General features: G+C 37.7%; 1 protein-coding gene and 1 pseudogene across 1 annotated transcript in view; one reads left to right on the top strand and one right to left on the bottom strand.

Annotated features, from left to right (window-relative positions):
- The window catches only part of LOC131038653 (protochlorophyllide-dependent translocon component 52, chloroplastic), an 82,125-nt gene that overhangs the window by 34,295 nt on the left and 28,942 nt on the right, over positions 1 to 18,888 (bottom strand). The window contains exons 2-5 of the mRNA XM_057971148.2: positions 4,792 to 4,979; positions 4,378 to 4,483; positions 4,036 to 4,179; positions 3,659 to 3,877 (exon numbers count right to left, since the gene is read on the bottom strand). Of these exons, the coding sequence (XP_057827131.2) occupies positions 3,659 to 3,877; positions 4,036 to 4,179; positions 4,378 to 4,483; positions 4,792 to 4,979 (657 nt within the window). The remainder of the gene's footprint in view (positions 1 to 3,658; positions 3,878 to 4,035; positions 4,180 to 4,377; positions 4,484 to 4,791; positions 4,980 to 18,888) is intronic.
- On the top strand, positions 1,583 to 2,350 carry LOC131858103 (mitochondrial uncoupling protein 5-like; annotated as a pseudogene).

Genomic DNA, 18,888 nt, shown 5'->3' on the forward strand with positions numbered 1-18,888 from the left:
ATGCAAAGGTTTGATATCATAAGAGATGAGGTTAGATTCAAGTTTTAGACCAATTTGATAAAATAGATGCCCTAATTCTAATACTAATCTTAACAAATTGATTACTTGTGTACCCAATACCAATGGAACGTTACAATTCCTATTTAAAAAAACAGATATCATATGTCAGTGCTAACACAGAACCCTGATTGCATCCAAGAATCATTAGATTTGAAGAACAAATTTCACTATTCGAACCTGAAACGGTATTTCTTCCACAAACAGAAACCCTTCTCATCCTAGCAGAGCTATCATCTTGATTCTAGTTACTTTTTATAGCCTAAATCCTTTTACACTGATACTTATCTGGTATATTTAGATTTTTTTCATCCTATTTACCTATCTCCATAGTTTATGGGCATTAATATAATTAATTTATTTCATTCTTTCTTCTATCAATTTCAGCAATTTCCCTTCTCTTGTTAAAGTCTGTAATTCCATTAATTAAGTTATATTTCATGTCTATCTAGCAAAAGGATAATGGGTGAGAGACTGCTTAAAAGTGTTAGGAATGTGAAGTCCAATGGTCACATGACCTTTTGGCTTCTGCACATGAATGTATAAATGGCTATGTATTGGTGTATTCGATATCAGTTAATAGATGATTTTCCCTGCTTTCCCGTGGATGTAGCCAGTTATGGTGAACCATGTAATTCGCTGTGTAGTGTGTTTGTGTTATTTTCTTTCTACTGTTTTTGTTGATTATAAGTTTTTCTCTGCTCGTTTAAATTAACAATTGGTATCAGAGCTTGGTGAAGGTATTGAGCAAAGATGAAAGAAGATGATGAAGCCGTCAATCATCAAAGAATTTCATGGCAATTTAGACTCGGCAGAGAGTAATGTTGTGCAAGTGAAAGCTAAAACAAAATGCCATGTACATTGGTGGGATGGCTGGAAAAATGAGGAGGATTCAGTTGAAGAAGAGGAAGCTAAAGCAAGTGAAGATGAACTTGAAGAAGATGAGACATATGATGTCGAAAACTACCAAGAGAACAAAATTGTGTGGCTGAAGGAGGAGAATCTGTTACTCACGGATCTACTGATTTTTATGGAGGATTCCTTGGCAAGAATTTTGGAGTTTGAGACTATGACAAGTCTAAGGGGAAAAGAACTGAAGGAAAGCTTAAATGGACCAAAAGCAAATATTGGTAGCCTTGAAGATATATCGACTGAAAGACATCTTGAGCTTGAGAACCTTGTAACAGCTCTGGCAAATAATCATAGCAATGCACAAGCCAAATTATTTGCTCTTCAGGAAGATCTATGGAATGCTCTCTTGAGAGAAACTGAGCTTCAGGCCCAGCTGAAGAATGTTTAGGCGCAACTAACGGATAAGGAGAATGTCTCAAAAGAATTATCGGCTAAGTATATAGAGGTGGAGTAGAAGTTGAAATTCCTCGAAGAAGTTCTCTCAAAATGAGCAGCTCAACCAGAGCATCGGCCATCCCCATCCAAACAAAAAAAATTTAATTATGACGAGTTAACGGGCTTTGAAGAGTTAGGGCTATCAAAATGGGTTGTACAGATTTTTAGAAAGCTCGGCATGAAGCAGGCCACACCTGTTCAAAAGCAATGCATTCCAAAAATTCTTAGAGGGAAGGACATGATGCTGCTATGTTCAGGGGTTTCTACAACTATGATGCAGCACCTACTTTATTCCACTACAAAGATGGGGTTTTATGAGATCTTTAAGGAAAATTGGAAGGAGAAGGGGAGTTCTAATCTTCCCATGTTTAAGAAGATTGTGGCGGGTCTACTTGCCAGTAGCATTGGGGTCGCTATGGGAAACCCTGCAAATGTGGTGATGGTGAGAATGCAGACGAACGAACAGTTGCCCTTGGAGTAGAGGCAGAATTACAAAATCATTCCAGATGTGGTGGCACAAATGGTCAGGCAGGAGGGCGTCACTTCGCTCTAGACTGGTTCGGCTTTGACGATGCAGAGGGCTATGATTGTTACAGCCTCACAGTTGGCGTCGTATGACCAGTTCAAGGACAGCATTCTTTTGCATCATTTAATGGCGAACGGACTTGGTACTCATGTGATGGCAAGTTTCGGTGTCGGATTTGTGGCCGTTGTGGCTTCGAATCCTATGAATGTGGCAAGAATATGTACGACACCTGTAGCAGTGCTGTCCAGTGAGGGGGATGTTGAAATCAATGGTGCTAGAGTTACTGCTGTGAAAATTGAACAAGATGTGGAAGGTTTTGCTACAGCATGTGGTTGGAGGTTTGGCCTCTCTAGCAAGCATATGCATCGTTTGTGGGTGGTACCTGTCATTCAAGGTTCCGCAGTTGACCATTTGCAGTGACATTTGCAAAGCTCAACAGCAAGCTTTCGTGGATGCCCTACCCAAGAACAAGGGTTTGATCATGATGGGGCCTTTTGCCAATGAGTCGATGTTGCAAGCCTTGAGAATTGTACATGAGAAGCTCATCAAGGAATCTGAGAAGTTGAGGCTTTTAAAGCTCGAGAGAATCAAAGATTACCTGCTGATGGAAGAAGACTTCGTGACGAACCAAAAGCGCTGCAAACTGTGGGAGGAGAAGAACAAGGAAGACAGGTCAAAGATTGACGATTTGTGTGGCTCTCCCATGAGCGTTGGGAATCTAGTTAATTGATGAAAATCATGCCATCGTTTCGTTCTTCAATGGGCCTGAGTATTATGTTGGGATTTTGTCTTTTGTCAACAAGGACCAACTCGATCTTGGCTGTGCAATTCTCATACAAAATAAGGCTATTTTTGTTGTTGTTCTTCTGCAAGAGGAGGTAGATCCTATAGTGTCTAAGGAAGATGACAGGTTTTTAGATTTTTTGTTAAGGGGGAGCACATCAGCAGGTGACCGTGATGGAGGAGTGTATTTTGAACCTGCCGAAAGTGGTGTTCCTGGTTATCGATTAACGGGTGTAGTAAGAGAAGATGTTTTTTACTCCGATTTGAGTTGGAGAAGACTCATTCGAAGTGTTCTCGAACAGAGTCTGGCTAAGTTAAAATCTTCTCAAGGCTTGGTTGAAATATGAGATTTGAAGTGGAAACACAAAGATGTTACAGTGCATGGCTGTACCGGTCCGACTTCAGGGAGGAGATTGTTAGGAATGAGAAGTCCAACGGTCACATGACCTTTTGACTTCTCCCATGACCTTTTGGCTTCTGCACATGAATGTATAAATGGCTATGTATTGGTGTATTGGATATCGGTTATTAGATGATTTTCCCTACTTTCCCGTGGATGTAGCCAGTTATGGTGAACCACGTAATTCGCTGTGTAGTGTGTTTGTGTTATTTTCTTTCTGCTGTTTTGTGTTGATTATAAGTTTTTCTCTGCTTGTTTGAATTAACAAACGACTTAACAAGGGATCATCAATCTTTCTACTTTTGAAAATAATCATAAATTGCTGGCCATTGTATCAACCCCCTTAGATTTGTTTAAGCAAAGGCAATCTCATAGTTCATATTGAAGTCCACTTTTCTGTTTAAATTATAAGGCTATTTCTTGGAAACAATTAAAGACTTAATGAAATTTTAATCTTGTGTACAATTTCCAACGAGCCATATATTTTATAAAGCAACTTCTGCTGACATGAAAGGATAACATGATTTAATCAACTAGCCGTTTACCTCAAGATGAAGAAAATATAAATCTGAGTCAAGAAAGAGATTTTGTTGAATATGAGTTATCCACCGTGGCAAAAAAATATTTGACCACAAGGCAAAGTTCCTTGGGAAAGCCCATATAAGTCTGCTTTTGCCTGGGCTCACTGGTACACAAATAAACACAAGTAAAATAGTATTCTTTTTCTCCTCTTTGGCTCCTGATATTGATGTCTGACCCATTCCCTATATAAATCACAACAAATTTAGAAAACGAAATGTGAAGATGGAACAGAATGAACTTAGTAAACTACTTTAAGAAATATGTAAGGCTGCAAATTAAGGGCCATAATCCAGACATGCCTAATTTTTTTCCTTGTCTAAATATTAATAGACCTTCCTACCTTTTTTGGTGTGAAACTGAAGTCAGAGACATAGACACAAGGAGCTACAAAGTTTGACGAGCCTTGTTCATTTTCACCTTGAAAACCTGACTTCTCTAGATTTTTTAAACGCAGGTTTATTGGCTTGCCTGCCCTCCTATCACTCTGGTAATGCCAAAAAAAGATAATAGCAAGATTAAACTGGCAAAGCTTATTCCAATCAAAATTGAAGACAACACTATTCATTCACAATTTTACAGATAATTAGCAGCTTAAATATTTTTAAACAGCTACACTGAAAACATGTATTTTTTTTTAAATCAATGTGAAGCTGCATTAAAAAAGAGGATTAGATAAAGCGACCTTTGGGGAGCCACTAACTCTGGCTGTGTCAGTCTGAGCAACAAGCCCATGATGTGCATATGGAACATGGGAAGGGTCCATAAGGTTTTCAGTAAGTATTTCGTATCTGGAATGTTTCAGCCAAGATTTCAAATGGTTTGCATGTTACATTTCAAAATAAAAATGTAAAAATTTCTCAAATGAAGTTTATTTTCCTTCTGTAAACATATAAAATGACTTTCTATTTTTCATGGTGAGATATAAAACCCACCAACAAAAGGTAGGTAGGAAAAAAAGGTGATGCATGAGCTCTGAGATGCAAAACTAACCTTTGGGATGCAAGAAAGATAAACTATAAAACTACTAATCATTTTGTTTCTTTTGAGTGTGACCCCAGTCAATAAATATTTCCTTCTGGTGTCCAACAAGAATTACCCGTAAGGTATATCTCTCATTGATAAAGTGCATGGGAATGAGGGATCGCTTAGCCCCGGAATGAAAGGTGGCCTTTTCTCCACAGCAATATCTTTGAATTGAGGATCAGTATTTGGCCAAAACCAGATGATACCTTGCTGTTGTAGACATGGATAAACACGTGCACATGCTTTCTTGAAGGTATGCACCTGCATACAAGGCAGCATCACTTCACTTAGAAGAATCAGGCAACATAAAGCACCTTTAGTAGGAAAGCGTGTATAAAACATGTGCTTTAATTTAATGAAAATAAGGGACCTCTCAATTTCATGAGATAAAAAAAATATTGTACATACCAACAAATTTACCAAAGTAAAGCAAACTAGAGTGTAATGTGTAAGTTTGTCTCGATTTCGATTTGATCAAATCATAACCTCCATAATCTTATGAGAGAAAAACATGCATACAAAATTAAAGAATGACTATAATGCAAAGATCAAAGACATACCACAAGGTTACACAAGATATACTGTGGGAAAATCTTCAAGAGGGAAAAAAATCAAGCTCCAAAAACATCCACACTCGATGAATTATTCAGCAACGAAACTTTTACAATACACTTACAGAGTCTCTATTAATACTTCTGAAATATCAAGTTCCTCCAATGTATCATACATCTCCTTAAACTCTCATTCATCCTATTGATGGATCATGGAGTGTGATCCAAAATATTGATGATTGAAAATATCGTGCACAATCAAATCCAGAAACTACAAATAATATTGACATAGATTGTGGAAATCTAATATCATTAGTATTCCACATGTCCAAGCATAATGGGTAACCATGCAACCTCACATCTCATGCATCTACAAGAGAGCTCAATACAAATGATAGCCAAATAGCCAACCTCAACCAGTAAACATCTGATTGCTTTTACACAAAACAACCCACTTGATATTGGCAAAACCATGAGTGCACAAAACCATTGACCCCAACATTTATTTTTTGGTACTAAATTTTTTCAATATTAAATATTTTTCCAATAAGCAATCAACACATAAAATATCTAACCAATCTTAGATATAATTTTACAAATAGACCTGTTGTGAGGTATTCACACATTGCCCCATCGCAAATGCGGACCCCCACTTTTTTCTTGCTTCCTAGGTTGTGTTTGAGTCTTTTGCTATTAGCCTTTGCATTAGAGAAGCATAGGCACTTAAAATGGCTGGGAGTCGGGGGAATAGCCTTGTGTGAAATGTGAAGTAAGTTTATAGGGTTTGCATGTCATGCCGGTTAATCAAGAGTCTAGTTAAAGAGTTGAATAAAATTGCTAATAGCGTCAATCCAAGAGTTCAAGGTTGTAGGTAAGCTCCAATTGTTTTAATTTCCCCTAGAGTCTTTTGCTTTAGAATTGGAGTAAGTATAAGTTTGATCGATTGAATGAACTATTCCAAGGATTGAAATCTTGTGCAATGAAGTAATTAATAAGCTCATTTGTAATCCGCCTCATCTCTAAGTCTTCTCTAGGTTTTAACTTCATGACTCACACTTTTGAAGTGAACTTCATGTTTGAAGGATATGGAGCGAACTTCATGACTTGCCTTCTTGGAGCGAATTTTATCAATGAGCATACACAAGCAAACCTACATGGGTGAAGTTGAAAGAGAAAATGAAGGATGATCGCCTTGAATGGATTCAATACCAAGCGAGCTTCATGATTTCATGTTTGAAGCAACTTCATGAGTTGCCACTTTGGAGCGAACTTCAGGTTGGAGAGTTTTGGAGCAGATTTCATGTTTGAAGCAACTTCATGAGTTGGAGTGATGGAGTGAACTTCAGGTTGGAGAGTTTTGGAGCAGATTTCATGTTTGGAAGAAACAAGCAAGCAAGCAATGTGATTGAAATAATACATCATGTGCACACCCCTTGGGATGAAATTTACAACTTCATGAGTTGCCACTTTGGAGCGGATTTTGCAACTTCATGAGTTGCCATCTTGGAGTGAATTTCATGCTTGGGACATTTGGAGCGAAGTTCACACAAGTCTACTTCATGACTTCAAGGTTAGGAGCGAATCCCATTCAACTAACTTCATGAGTCAATAAAATGAAGCGAGCTTTATACAAAATGCACTTCGTGAGTCAGGGAATTGGAGCGAACTTCAGGAGCTTAGGAATTGAAACGAATTCCATATAATAACAAACTTTAGGATTTGGGAAGTTGGACCGAATTCCACATAACAATGAACTTCATGAGTTGACAAACTGGAGCGAACTTCATGAGTTCAAGGTTTGGAGCGAACTTCAGGAGTTGAAGATTTGGAGCGAAATTTTTTACAAAGGTGAACTTCATGACTTAGAAGATGGGAGCGAATTTCATGAATATGCAAGGTGATTGAAACAAGATTCACATGCACACCATCTACAGCAATCTTCATCTCCAAACCTACATGAGCAAACCTCAACCTCATGAATTAGCATGTATGAGCAAATTTCATATTCAACTTCAAAAACTCAACATGCAAGAGTGAGCTTCATGAATGGACAAAGGAGAGCGAACTCCATGTTCCGAGCTTCAAGGGCGAATTTCAAGTGTAAAAGTTACAGAGTGAATTCTACTTCATGTGTTCCTAATTGAGGATGAATTTGCAAGATTGATTGCAGGACCACTACATTGAAAGAGATTTGATGATTGGAAAGAATCATTTTGAGTTGAAAGGATGAAAATTCAAAGATCACTTCATGAGAAACAAGACGAACTTCATGAGCAAGGGCTTAGGAGTAGACTTCAAGAGCTCCTCTCCAAGAGCGAAAAAAACAACTTCAAGTGTCCCTTCATGAGGGCGAATTCTCTTTATATGCTCTTATTAAATCAAGTGTATTTAATACTTGCTTGTTTGTTTTGCAGGAAATAAAGAAAGAAATAAGGAGATCACACAAGAAACATTCAACGACATGAAGGGAGTCACAAGAGTTTGGAGTTTCAAATGGGAAATCAGAAGTAAATCAATACTTCAAAACTAAGATCTACACCTCGCACATCTATGATTGAAGCCTTCAAGAAGCAGATAGTTTCAGAAGAGTTAATCAAAGTTTGCTTCTCATCATCATCATCGTTGAAGCTAGATAATGTTGAGTATCAAGAGATATTCCTTCATGATGAATCAAATCAAGTCTACAAAGGGCAAGTTGGAGGTCGCATCCCGGTCATCATCCTAGTCATTATCTCTACCAATCAAGGAACATCTACCTCAACATGTCTTGATTCAGTGAACCAAGGTCACCTATGGATGCACAAACTCTGATGTACCTACCCTTGATATCTATTGGTCCACACTCATCGAATGTAATTTTCTCATTGGCTAAGGAGAGTTTGTTGTAACAAACCCTAGTTAGGGTTTTCATTGTAAAATCTTGGCCATTGATGGAGATTTAATCCTGGCCATTCATTGTAAATGAGCTCTCTATAAAAGCTCAGACTCTTCATTTGTAAAGGTTAAAAGCAAGTAGAATAGCTAATAGTCAATAGATAGTCTTAAGAGAATAGAATAGCAATTAGAGTAGAGTAGGAGGAGAAGGCAGAAATTGTTGCCTAAGTTGTAAATGAACTCCATTTTCATTGAAGTAATGGTGAAGTGTGTTGTTTGTTTATAACGTGCATGGTTTCTTGTTGGATCTTCATGTTAGATGATAAATAATTAGATTGAATGGAAGAATTTGTTGAATGCATTTGGGTGGAATCCACCCAATCCATACCACTAGCCTCTTACTGATTGTAAGTGTGCCTTGTGTGGTCAACTGGAATGATATGAGCTTAACTTCGAATCGTTATCCATTCATTGCTTATATATTAACTTGAATGGTGATCAATGTTTGATGGTCTCGATTCGAACATCTTTGAAATGTCCTTAGAAGATTGCACTGAGCTTGTGTCAAATTGTTCAAGTTGATGGTGAGACCTCGCTACGTAGGGTCCTAGCTAATCATTCAACTGTGTTCTTACATTCTAGGCCTTAGAATAGACCTTCTCAACCCTATACCTTTTGCCATTTTTTTTAAATCAAGCTAATTTAGGACAGAGCATCACCATATAGCAACATCAGATGATTAAGTTCCAGCAAATCAAGCATTCAGGCATTCGAATGTAAGTCCCCTTGTGATTCCATCATAATCACATCAAACCAATGAGCTTATCCACATGTAGTGACTCTACATTCATAAACCTTGGAGTCTTCTCAAGTGATCCTTAAGCTAATCTTCAGCATTTGCGAGATTTTGTACAAGAGAGGATAAGATACTCTTGGGTATTTTATTTTGTGTTCGCATGTGCATAAAAACACATCAACAAGACACAAAAGAAGATTTAATGTGACTAAACACATCTCTAAAGGTGCATGACAAATACATATTTATTTACATAAGTTTAATAATTCTTTCTTTTGCAAGGTATACATCTTTCCAAAAAATTTAAACTAAATTTCTTAATTAATTCCAAATGATCTGATGCAAAAGCATTCCATTAAACAAAGAGTCCATGAAAGTGTGATATCATTTGACTTTTACATCAAAGATTGCAGTGCTCCACCAATATCTTGAATGACTAGCAAGTTCCTTATGTAATTTATTTAGAGAGTTCGCAAATGGTTAATGGATCTTGTCATTTCAGAAACATGAATCCATTATCTTCTTGACATTATTTCCAATTACAAGTGATGTTTGGCCTATATTTAAGAAAATATATTTTCTCTAACTAGGGGAAAGGACCCAATAGTTGAGCAGATTCCAATTCTTGTGATAGAAGTTGTTGATTTAATGCCCATACTTGCTGATTTAATGTCCAACTTTTGTACAACATTGCACCAATAGTTGTATGATAAGTACCAATAATTGAATGAAATATACCATTTGTTGTGAAAAGTAACCAATCATGTGATGCCACATCAGCTGCACAAGTGTTGGGGCCTTTTTGCACACCTATTGGTCTCACTTTTTTGGGGGGCTGTTTTGGACACCTTGGCAAAAAGCATGCTGATGTGGCATCATATTTGATGATGTGGCCCTGAAACCTTAGTTATAAGCAGGGGACTTGCCAAGTAAGCTGCTGTAAAAAATTCGGAGTGATTTGAAATTTCCACATAGGATTTTGTGAAGCGCAAAGTTAGGGTGCACAACTACTAGGTCCTTTCCCCTAAACAAGGACCTGCATTAAGTTGCAACTCTACCATTTGTAAAAACAATTATAATACTCTTGTGCAAAACCTGAATAATCCATCCAAATTATTTTTTAAGTTTAACATGGGTCACTATTAAAACTTGAGAAATGATGTGATTTTGATCTAAGGAAAAATTTGAAGTTAGACACAGATGGAGTTCAATCCAATTGGGCAATGAGTGAATCCTGTTCAAGGCATGACCTATAAAAAAAGAGTTGAGAACTTTTTCAGCCACAAAGTCATTAGTGAAGAATGTGTAAATATTGTTGATAATGAAAAACCTCATGAAATTCCACTAAATTCATACAAGACAGAAAAAAAAGAGAGAGAATTCAAAAGCACAACTGCATGTGCATGCTTTTAAGATGGAGGCTGTTGATGACAGTTTTATCAAAATCTATGATTACTTGCAATTGATACTATCCCAATTCTTGAAATAAACTCATTACATAATTGCTTTCAGAAATTTTCATTGATTTTTCATGTTCTATTCTGACATTTTCTAAATGGTTCCGTGTTATTCATTTCTTCAGACTGATCACCGTAGATGTTTTCTGTAGCATTTGTTGATGAGCTGTGAACTAAGCCTCAAAATCACACAATGCTTAACAGACCTGAACCATAAGAAATCATCAACAAAATCCTTCCCTTCTGGCATTAATGTTGATTAGGCCCTGGAATAAGCACTCCAATGGTACCAAGTACTAATGTTGAGGATGAGGAGACACGTGCTTTGTCATGGGACCCCTCTACACTCCAACACCATGCTCTGAACAACATAGGAGGTAACAAGAAGACATCTGTAGGACACATCATGCTCAACATCCTTCAGATTTGAGACTTATAAAAGCCGAGTGACCTGAAGACAATAACCTATGAAAGATGCACAACCTTGAAACTGAGAACTGTAGATGACAGTTATCCTAAACAAAATGGCAACTAATTGTTAAGAATAGAATTCCATGCCCGTGATTCTGGGAAACACATGCAATAAGAAATGTCTTATTGTTGCCTGAAATTATAGGGATGACATTCCAACTTTACAAAATTGAATTTGAATGGTCTATTTTGTATGCTAGAATTAAAAATTAGAGCAGATCAAGTGCTACATAGATTACAAACTCACCAAGTACTTGCTGACTCAGCAAGCACTCATGAGAAAAAACCTAAAATGAGAAAATTGGGACTCAGAGCAATTTTTGGTGAATCTAGGGTGCAGACTTGCTGCAAGTACTTGGTCAGTCCACAGTGAAGGCTCGCTATGAGTACTTGGCAAGTCTGCTGCATGGACTTGTCAAATCAAGTTTATTGGTATGCATAGTGTTGGTTCTCCACCCTGCTACCAGTGATTTCTAAGAAGTTGCAAGTTTCTATGTTCAAAGTTTACTGGGATGATGACCAACAATCAAGAGAATAAAGTTATAAACCATTCCCTCCAGCACTTTAGGTTCTACAGAACCTAGAAGAGGAGTCTCCTATTTTGACACTGGATTTTATATGGGTATAATAAGCTTACCACAGTGTATAGCAGGTAAAATGTTCATACAAATATGGAAAGGGTTTACAAGATTCTTCATGCTGCTAAAATATCCCTTGTACCTTTAGAACTCAGGTATGAACATAGGAATATAAATAAAAAATAAACTACACATTGAATTATTTTTCTCCTTTATTGTATGAGTGGGCTAGAAGGAATTTCTCAAACTGACCATTGTCTACATTTGAGAAAACAGAGTCATCAAATATTTCTACCAATATGTCTTGACCGGCACCGTAACTCTTCTACTAGTTTAGAACAAGTAGCACTATCTTACAATGACTATTATTGCCTTGCAATTCAGAACAAGTAGCACTGTCTTACAAGGACTATTATTGCCTTGCAATTACAAAAGTAATCTGAATACAAAGTTCTACTTAATTATCAATTTCTTAATATTGCATTCCCACTTGCTTCCTAGAAATATTTCTCAACCTCCTTGAAGATGTACTAACTAGAACAACAAATATTATAGAAAATGTATGTAATGTCCCCAAATTTGAATAGACCAGTTTTTGCCCAAATTGACAATTCCAACAATATAATTTCTATTTAACAATTACGTGCTAAAGTAACTTCATCTAATCATTAATAAACTTAAGAACTGATCATTAAATACATGGATTGGTGAACAAAATACATCATGTGGACTAACTACCCCATAACCAATCATAGTTTAGTTTGATAGAAAAACCTCGAAAGGGCACCAGTAAACTGCTCAGCCCAACTAAGCCCAAGAGTGCGCAGTGTCCCACTAAGACAACTTACCCCTTGGCCCACAAGTGGCAAGAACGTCCCACTAAGACAATTCCATACCTTGGGGTGGCCTACTTCACTTGGGGGAACCAATAAACTGCATCTCCCTAGCTTATTTCCATCAACTTCGCATGTAATTGATTATGGGACAATTTATATATAATCTCTACTCGGTCAATGCTGTAATGTCCCCACCTTGAAATATAATTTAAAAGTAAATAATAACAATAAAATTAAAATACAAATGAATAAAAATAAAAATCAAATTAAAATATAAAAGAATATAATTAAAATTTGATTAAAGTTAATGAATGGTCAAAAGGCATGAAATGATAAGTTGTGACTCTCCCTCACATGGGAAGATATAAAGGGGAGAAGATTTCATTTGAAGAATACATCCAAGGGAGATCAACTTGGGGGATAATTTCGGAATCAAAAGTGCAGATCTGATTGTGAAAGGTTGTGTCCTAAGTTACCGGTTCAGGTTCAGGCTCAGGTTCGAGGATGCGAACCTGGTTTGAGGGTTCAGGCAAATTTCTTTTTGCCTTTTGGGTTTGTGGTTTGGGTACATACATACATACATACATACATATATATATATATATATATATATATAGATACATACATACATACATACATAGATATATATATGTATGTATGTATATGTATGTATGTATGTATGTATGTATAATGTGCAAAAATTTAAAGAATATACAAAATTACAAATCTAAATACATTTAATAGTATGCTACTTCATCATTGATCAATGCCAAATGCCAATTGATGCTTCAGAATTTCAATAATATCATATTATGTCATATACTCATGCCATATAATATATATCAACGTATCAAAGATTCATATATGTCCAGGTTCACAATTCAAATGAAAATCATTACAATTACAAAATTGGCAATAAAAAATAAAAATTGTCTTCTATCTTCAATGTTCATCAAATCTGGGTTCGTGCCAAGGTTCGCCCAGGTTCGGACAGGGTCCACCCCAGGGGCCCTAGGTTCCCTGTGGGTTCGTGAGCAAAAATAATAATTGCCTTCTATCTTCAATGTTCACCAAACCTGGGTTCACCCAGGTTCGGACAGGGTTCACCGCAGGGGCCCTCATGAACAGGGGCCCACGGGTGAACCCTGTCCAAACCAGTCATGAACCCAACACGAACCAGGACCCATGCGAACCCGGTCCGTGTTAGGGGCTCTAGACAGGCGAACCTGGTAACTTAGGTTGTGTCCCTTTCAAAGGACAGAAATAATGAAGAGTTGCACTCTTTCAAAGGGTGCTAATGGTGAAGGGTGTGTCTCTTGCCAAAGGGCATACATGATGAAGAGGTGTGACCTCTTCCTCACATTGAGAGATATAAAGGAAAGGAATCAAAAGCCTCCAGTGACATCACCATCGATCAGATCAGATCAGAACTGTTATTAAGTTACAGGCAGTAACATCCTTGATCTTGGTGGTATGCATGGGGATGTGCTTAATATGTATGCTTAATATATGAAGCCTGATAATGTTCTTATGCAGAATTTAATAGTAATATTAATATAGACTGCAATATGTATGACAGTCATACTTAATTTCATATACATTCGAAGTACTCATAGCCCAATTACTTAATCGTTTCTATTGCCCCCCCCCCCCCATAGGGAGAGGCGTGGTGTTGTTAGGGAGGGGCGGAGTAAATCCATCCCAAATTAGGTGAGCCCCAAGGATGGTCTGGACAGATGTTCCTGAAACCTGGGCCCAATTATGGAGGTGGTGTCATCGCACCCTAGACAAGTTAATCCCCATCTAGGGTTGAGGATTAGAAAGGAAGTAAGAATCGGGGCTTGAATATAGCCACTATCAGTTGTACTATGAATAAATATGGTTATCTAATTTAATAAATTAATTTAAGGCATGATAATATTAAGTAATGGGTGTTGATTATTGGGAAATTGGCAGTCTCTTAGTAGGGGACATTACATATGCTTATTGAATTCCTTTCCTTGATGCCCTACCCCCATCGTTGTCTCCCTAGTTTTATATCTTAATGTCTTCATGAATAGGGACGACCCTTGGAAAGTTGCTGCTCTTTCAGGAATGGTCATGCCTCTTCAAACGAACTGCTGCCTTCTTTTGTTTATTTGTTAATCGCTGCTTTTGCTTTATAAATTTGTCCTCCTAGAAATTGCTATTGCAGTCCTTATTTATATGTACAACTTGCTTTAGACTATGAGGAAGCAGCCATAAATATTTCCCAATCGCTGCCCTTTAAGAAGGAAGTCGGCCATGCCCTTTCTAAGTAAAACTACTGAAGGCTAGAATTAATAATTACACCCCTGTCATGGTTGGCCTTTTGTATAGCGATCCACATTTTTTATTTAATTTTTGCGCTTATAATGTCCTTGAATAAAATGTTCTTATGCTAATCTCCCTTAATTTGGGTCGGCCTAAGGGAATGTAATTATCTTATTTCCATCACCTAGGTTTCATTATAAAGTTGCGATCTGGGTGGGGGCATGCCAATGCACAGATAAAGATGTACTAACTAGAACAAATATTGTGGCAAATATACAGATAAAGGTTTTCTACTCTCCTGGATACTTCTCTTCAAGAATACAATGATATAACAAAGGAGAGAACAATACAAATCATACCATCATTCCTACAAATCAACTTGAAGTTTAAATCATTACAAATTTTGCATAAACAGTATTGAATTTGATGTATTTGTGAAAAAATAACTGGCATTCAATATAGAGTGTTTTCCCTCTTTTTCTAACCTCTACAAATGAAAAAATGCATCCATCTTATTAAAGATACCAAGGAGGAAGTACTTGGGTAAGAGAGTGAAAGGGATGCCTACACCTTTGATTTTGATAGGATACACACAAGTAGTCATCGGGCATCAAGCATCAAAGATGCCAAGGAGGAAGTGCTTGGGTAAGAGAGTGAGCAAAAGGCTAACTTTTTAAATGTAGATGAAGGAAACGATGGAGTTCGATTTTCAAGGATGACAAAAAAACAAGTACTCGCATAGAGGTAAGGCTGGAGGTGCAACTTTGATAAAATAACTTGGCGAAAAATATGGAGTTGAGACTTGGGAATTGGGGATGACCCAATGAGGTACTCAAACAAAGAAAAGTCCAAACCTCTAGTCCAATGGAAGACTTAGCGAAGTGAATTGAAGTTCAAAGTTCAAGGGAATGAAGGAACCAATACTCCAGTATGGGTAGGCCCGCAACTCTGACGCAATAAGGAACTCAAGGCAAAGTGAAAAGCTTCGTGGTTTCAAGGATTGAGACGAAGGCATATTGAGTACCAAGGTAAGGGTGAGCCCAAAACTCTAATATGACAAGGAAATAATGTAAGGGGTTAGGATTTTGAATATTGACGTCGTCATGAAAATGCTCCCAGAGGAGTTCAAAGTTCAACAACATTGCACAAACTTGAAAATTTGAACATAATTGTTGGAGTAATTAGAACACTTAATCTAATTATTTAATTAATTACGTCCTTTAATTGCTTTATTCACTTAAGCTAAACTTAGGTGCATTATCCTTTAATTTAATTAGGCTAATAATAGCTTAAGTTGTCTCATTCATTATGATTGTGACACTTGGCACTAGCTAATTTAATCTTGCATTAGGATTTGCTCTAAGGTTTCATTCATCCTTTCATAAGGATTCATTCATTCATTGTAACAATATCTTTTGTGCAATCAATACAGAATTCTTAGGTTGTGTTAAGAAAATTATCCTTGATCTTTCTTTGTGACAAGTGGTGTGCTTGCAGATGGTTCTTGGCTTGTGAGGTTGAATCATCAACTTCTACATGGTATCAGAGAAGATTTGCTAAGTTCCTACCAATATTCTCGAGGGATCCAGCCTTGAGAAAATTTTCTATGCAAATTGGGCTCAAATGGAGGTTGTCATCGCATTCACAGCATCCCAAAACCAATAGACCGAATGTTGTTTCGTAAAAATCCGAGCAGTTGAAGTTTTGGGCAAATTTGGTTGAGGACATAAAAATCAAGGCAAATTTTGGGGGTCAATGAAAAATTTGGGCACTTTGGAGCGAAACAAACATCACCATCGCAATCAAAACGCCCAAAAACCTCAATATTGTCTATCCAAACGCTGAAATTTGAGATAAGCAAAAATTTTGGTGATTCTTTGAAGGGCATGTTTTTTCGTGCAAGTATGGATTTGTATCTACGCCTACATCAGCCTATACTTGCGTCAAAAAAATCAGGTCAATTTGTTTTGAAAACAGAAAAAAAATCAATTTTCAATCCCTTTCATAAGTTTTTTTGTTTTCTTTTTTGCAAAATATTAAAAAAAAGGGGCAAGGGTACGAAAGGTACCCTACACATGTACTAGTACACTTGCGCAGGTACCTGCATTTGTACCTACCAATGTAGGTACAATAGGTGCCAGGGGAATATTCCCCTCAGAATATTCTATGTCCTTTTTTTGCATGCAATTTTTTTAATAAAAAATTTAGCAAATTATTCTAGCTTTGAAGAAATATTTGAAGCCTATTCTGAGGAATCATTTTTATAGCGAAGGGGGTTATTTTTGGCAAAAGAGAATATTCCAGGGATATTTAATTGTTGACATCAAAATAATGTCATCTATACAGACACCACATCATCACCCAAGGTGCCCTTCAAGCCATTTTGACCTACCTTCAGTGTTTTGGCCATAACTTGGTCATACGGACTTGAAATCACACAAACAAGATATTGTCAGAAAGATGGTTTCGGCGCCAATCCAATGGTGCTGGTCTTTTTTCCAAAATCTGCTCCAATTTTCTGTACCAGGCCTGCAACGTCAGATCTTGAGTCTTAAGCTTCTAGGGCCATATCGTGCACATCTAAACTTCGTTTTTTGCAAACAAGTAGGAATTTGAAAGCTGGTGGAGTCCTCTACACAGATCCCAGGTCTATTTCTCCAAAATTATATCAAGTACTCAAAGACCTCAATTTTGTTCATTTCTTGACTTTGTCATTTCTCAGCTTTAAAAGTTGCAAAAGGGTTCGTTTTTTCTTGTTGGGGGAGGGTAGAATCGTCATCTTTCAAATTCACATATTGTCCTAGCCCTTGCCTAAATTAAAAACCAAATTCCAATGGCGGACCCTTCTATTGAGAAACTTATACCCCATAACTATCATGGCTAGAAGACCAAGATGACCAGATTTCTTCAATCTAGGGGTTTATGGTCATATTTAGATGTGACTCAACCAAATTTGACCTGTCAGTTTCAGATCCTTCAACGTAGGGAGAAGATGGATTGGATTGCATGTTTTAGATAGCCTCCAATTCCATATTGATTCCTGCACCGCTCCTCAAGCTATGTGGCTCAAATTTGAGCAAATTTTTGGGGGTATTGATGTGTGTTGCCGGGAATAATCATTATGTTATGTTGTTATATTATATTTATGTTGTCGTTGGTAATAATGAGTTACGACGGTCAGTTAGTTAGCCGACGGGCAGGTAGTTGGAGTCGCGACGGTTGTGTCGTACCCCTTCGGGTATTATATATTGTGTACCTTTTCTTCGAAAGGATCATGTTAGTCGTGTCAGATGTAATGTTATAAGCACTTATTGTACATGGACTGTGGAATTAATACAGAGGCTGGTTATTTAATATATTTCCATTATGTTCTGTGCATTTATTTTCTGCATTTAACTGTTTACCCGAGAGGGCAAACATTTGGCGTCGTTGCTGGGGAAGCCATAAGCCGTATAGGGAGACGGATTTGGAGGTTGAGAACAAACAGAGTTTGAGGGAAGGCATTGCAGGTCCGCGCAGTTGTATGACACTAGGGAGTTATTCAGTTCAGTTTTTAGCCTTTGGGGAGTGTGATGGAGGATTTGAGGTGTCTCCTAGCATTTGTGCCAGCGGATTGTGGCCACCTCCAGGCAGGATAGGTACGCTTTGAGGAACTCGGAGTATGTCTCGGCTGGACGTGAGGTTGCCTTGGTGGATGCACAGAGGGCTCGGGAGGAGCTGACCACCAGGTTGGAGGCAATAGTCGTGTGAGACTTAGTTTAGCGTACCCAGGAGTTGGATGCCGGGAGAGGAGCACGGGTGGCTATCGAGGACAAATTGGCTAGGGAGACAGTATCAATTGAGTAGCAGTTGGTGGAAGCGGAGACTGAAAAACGTGTTTTGCAGACAAGTTTGGGTTAGGCACAGGAGGACTGTGATGGCAAAGGAAGCAATATTGGTGAAATCCGCACTTGAGCATCAGATGGTAGCAGAAAAGGGTTTTCAGGCGAGGACGCAGGAGAAGTGTATAAGATCCGGGCTCGACTGGCGTCGGTAGTTTCTGCCGTTCATCTCTATTTTGTATTAAGTCGTCGGAGTCGACTTCTTTTCTTGGGGGGGATGATGTTGCCGGGAATAATCATTATGTTATGTTGTTATATTATGTTTATGTTGTCGTTGGTAATAATGAGTTACGGCAGTCAGTTAGTTAGTCGACGGGCAGGTAGTTGGAGTCGCAACGGTTGTGTCGTACCCCTTCGGGTATTATATATTGTGTACCTTTTCTTCGAAAGGATCATGTTAGTCGTGTCAGATGTAATGTTATAAGCACTTATTG

The sequence above is a fragment of the Cryptomeria japonica genome, chromosome 9 (genome assembly GCF_030272615.1).
Source record: "Cryptomeria japonica chromosome 9, Sugi_1.0, whole genome shotgun sequence".
Classification (NCBI taxonomy): Eukaryota; Viridiplantae; Streptophyta; class Pinopsida; order Cupressales; family Cupressaceae; genus Cryptomeria; species Cryptomeria japonica.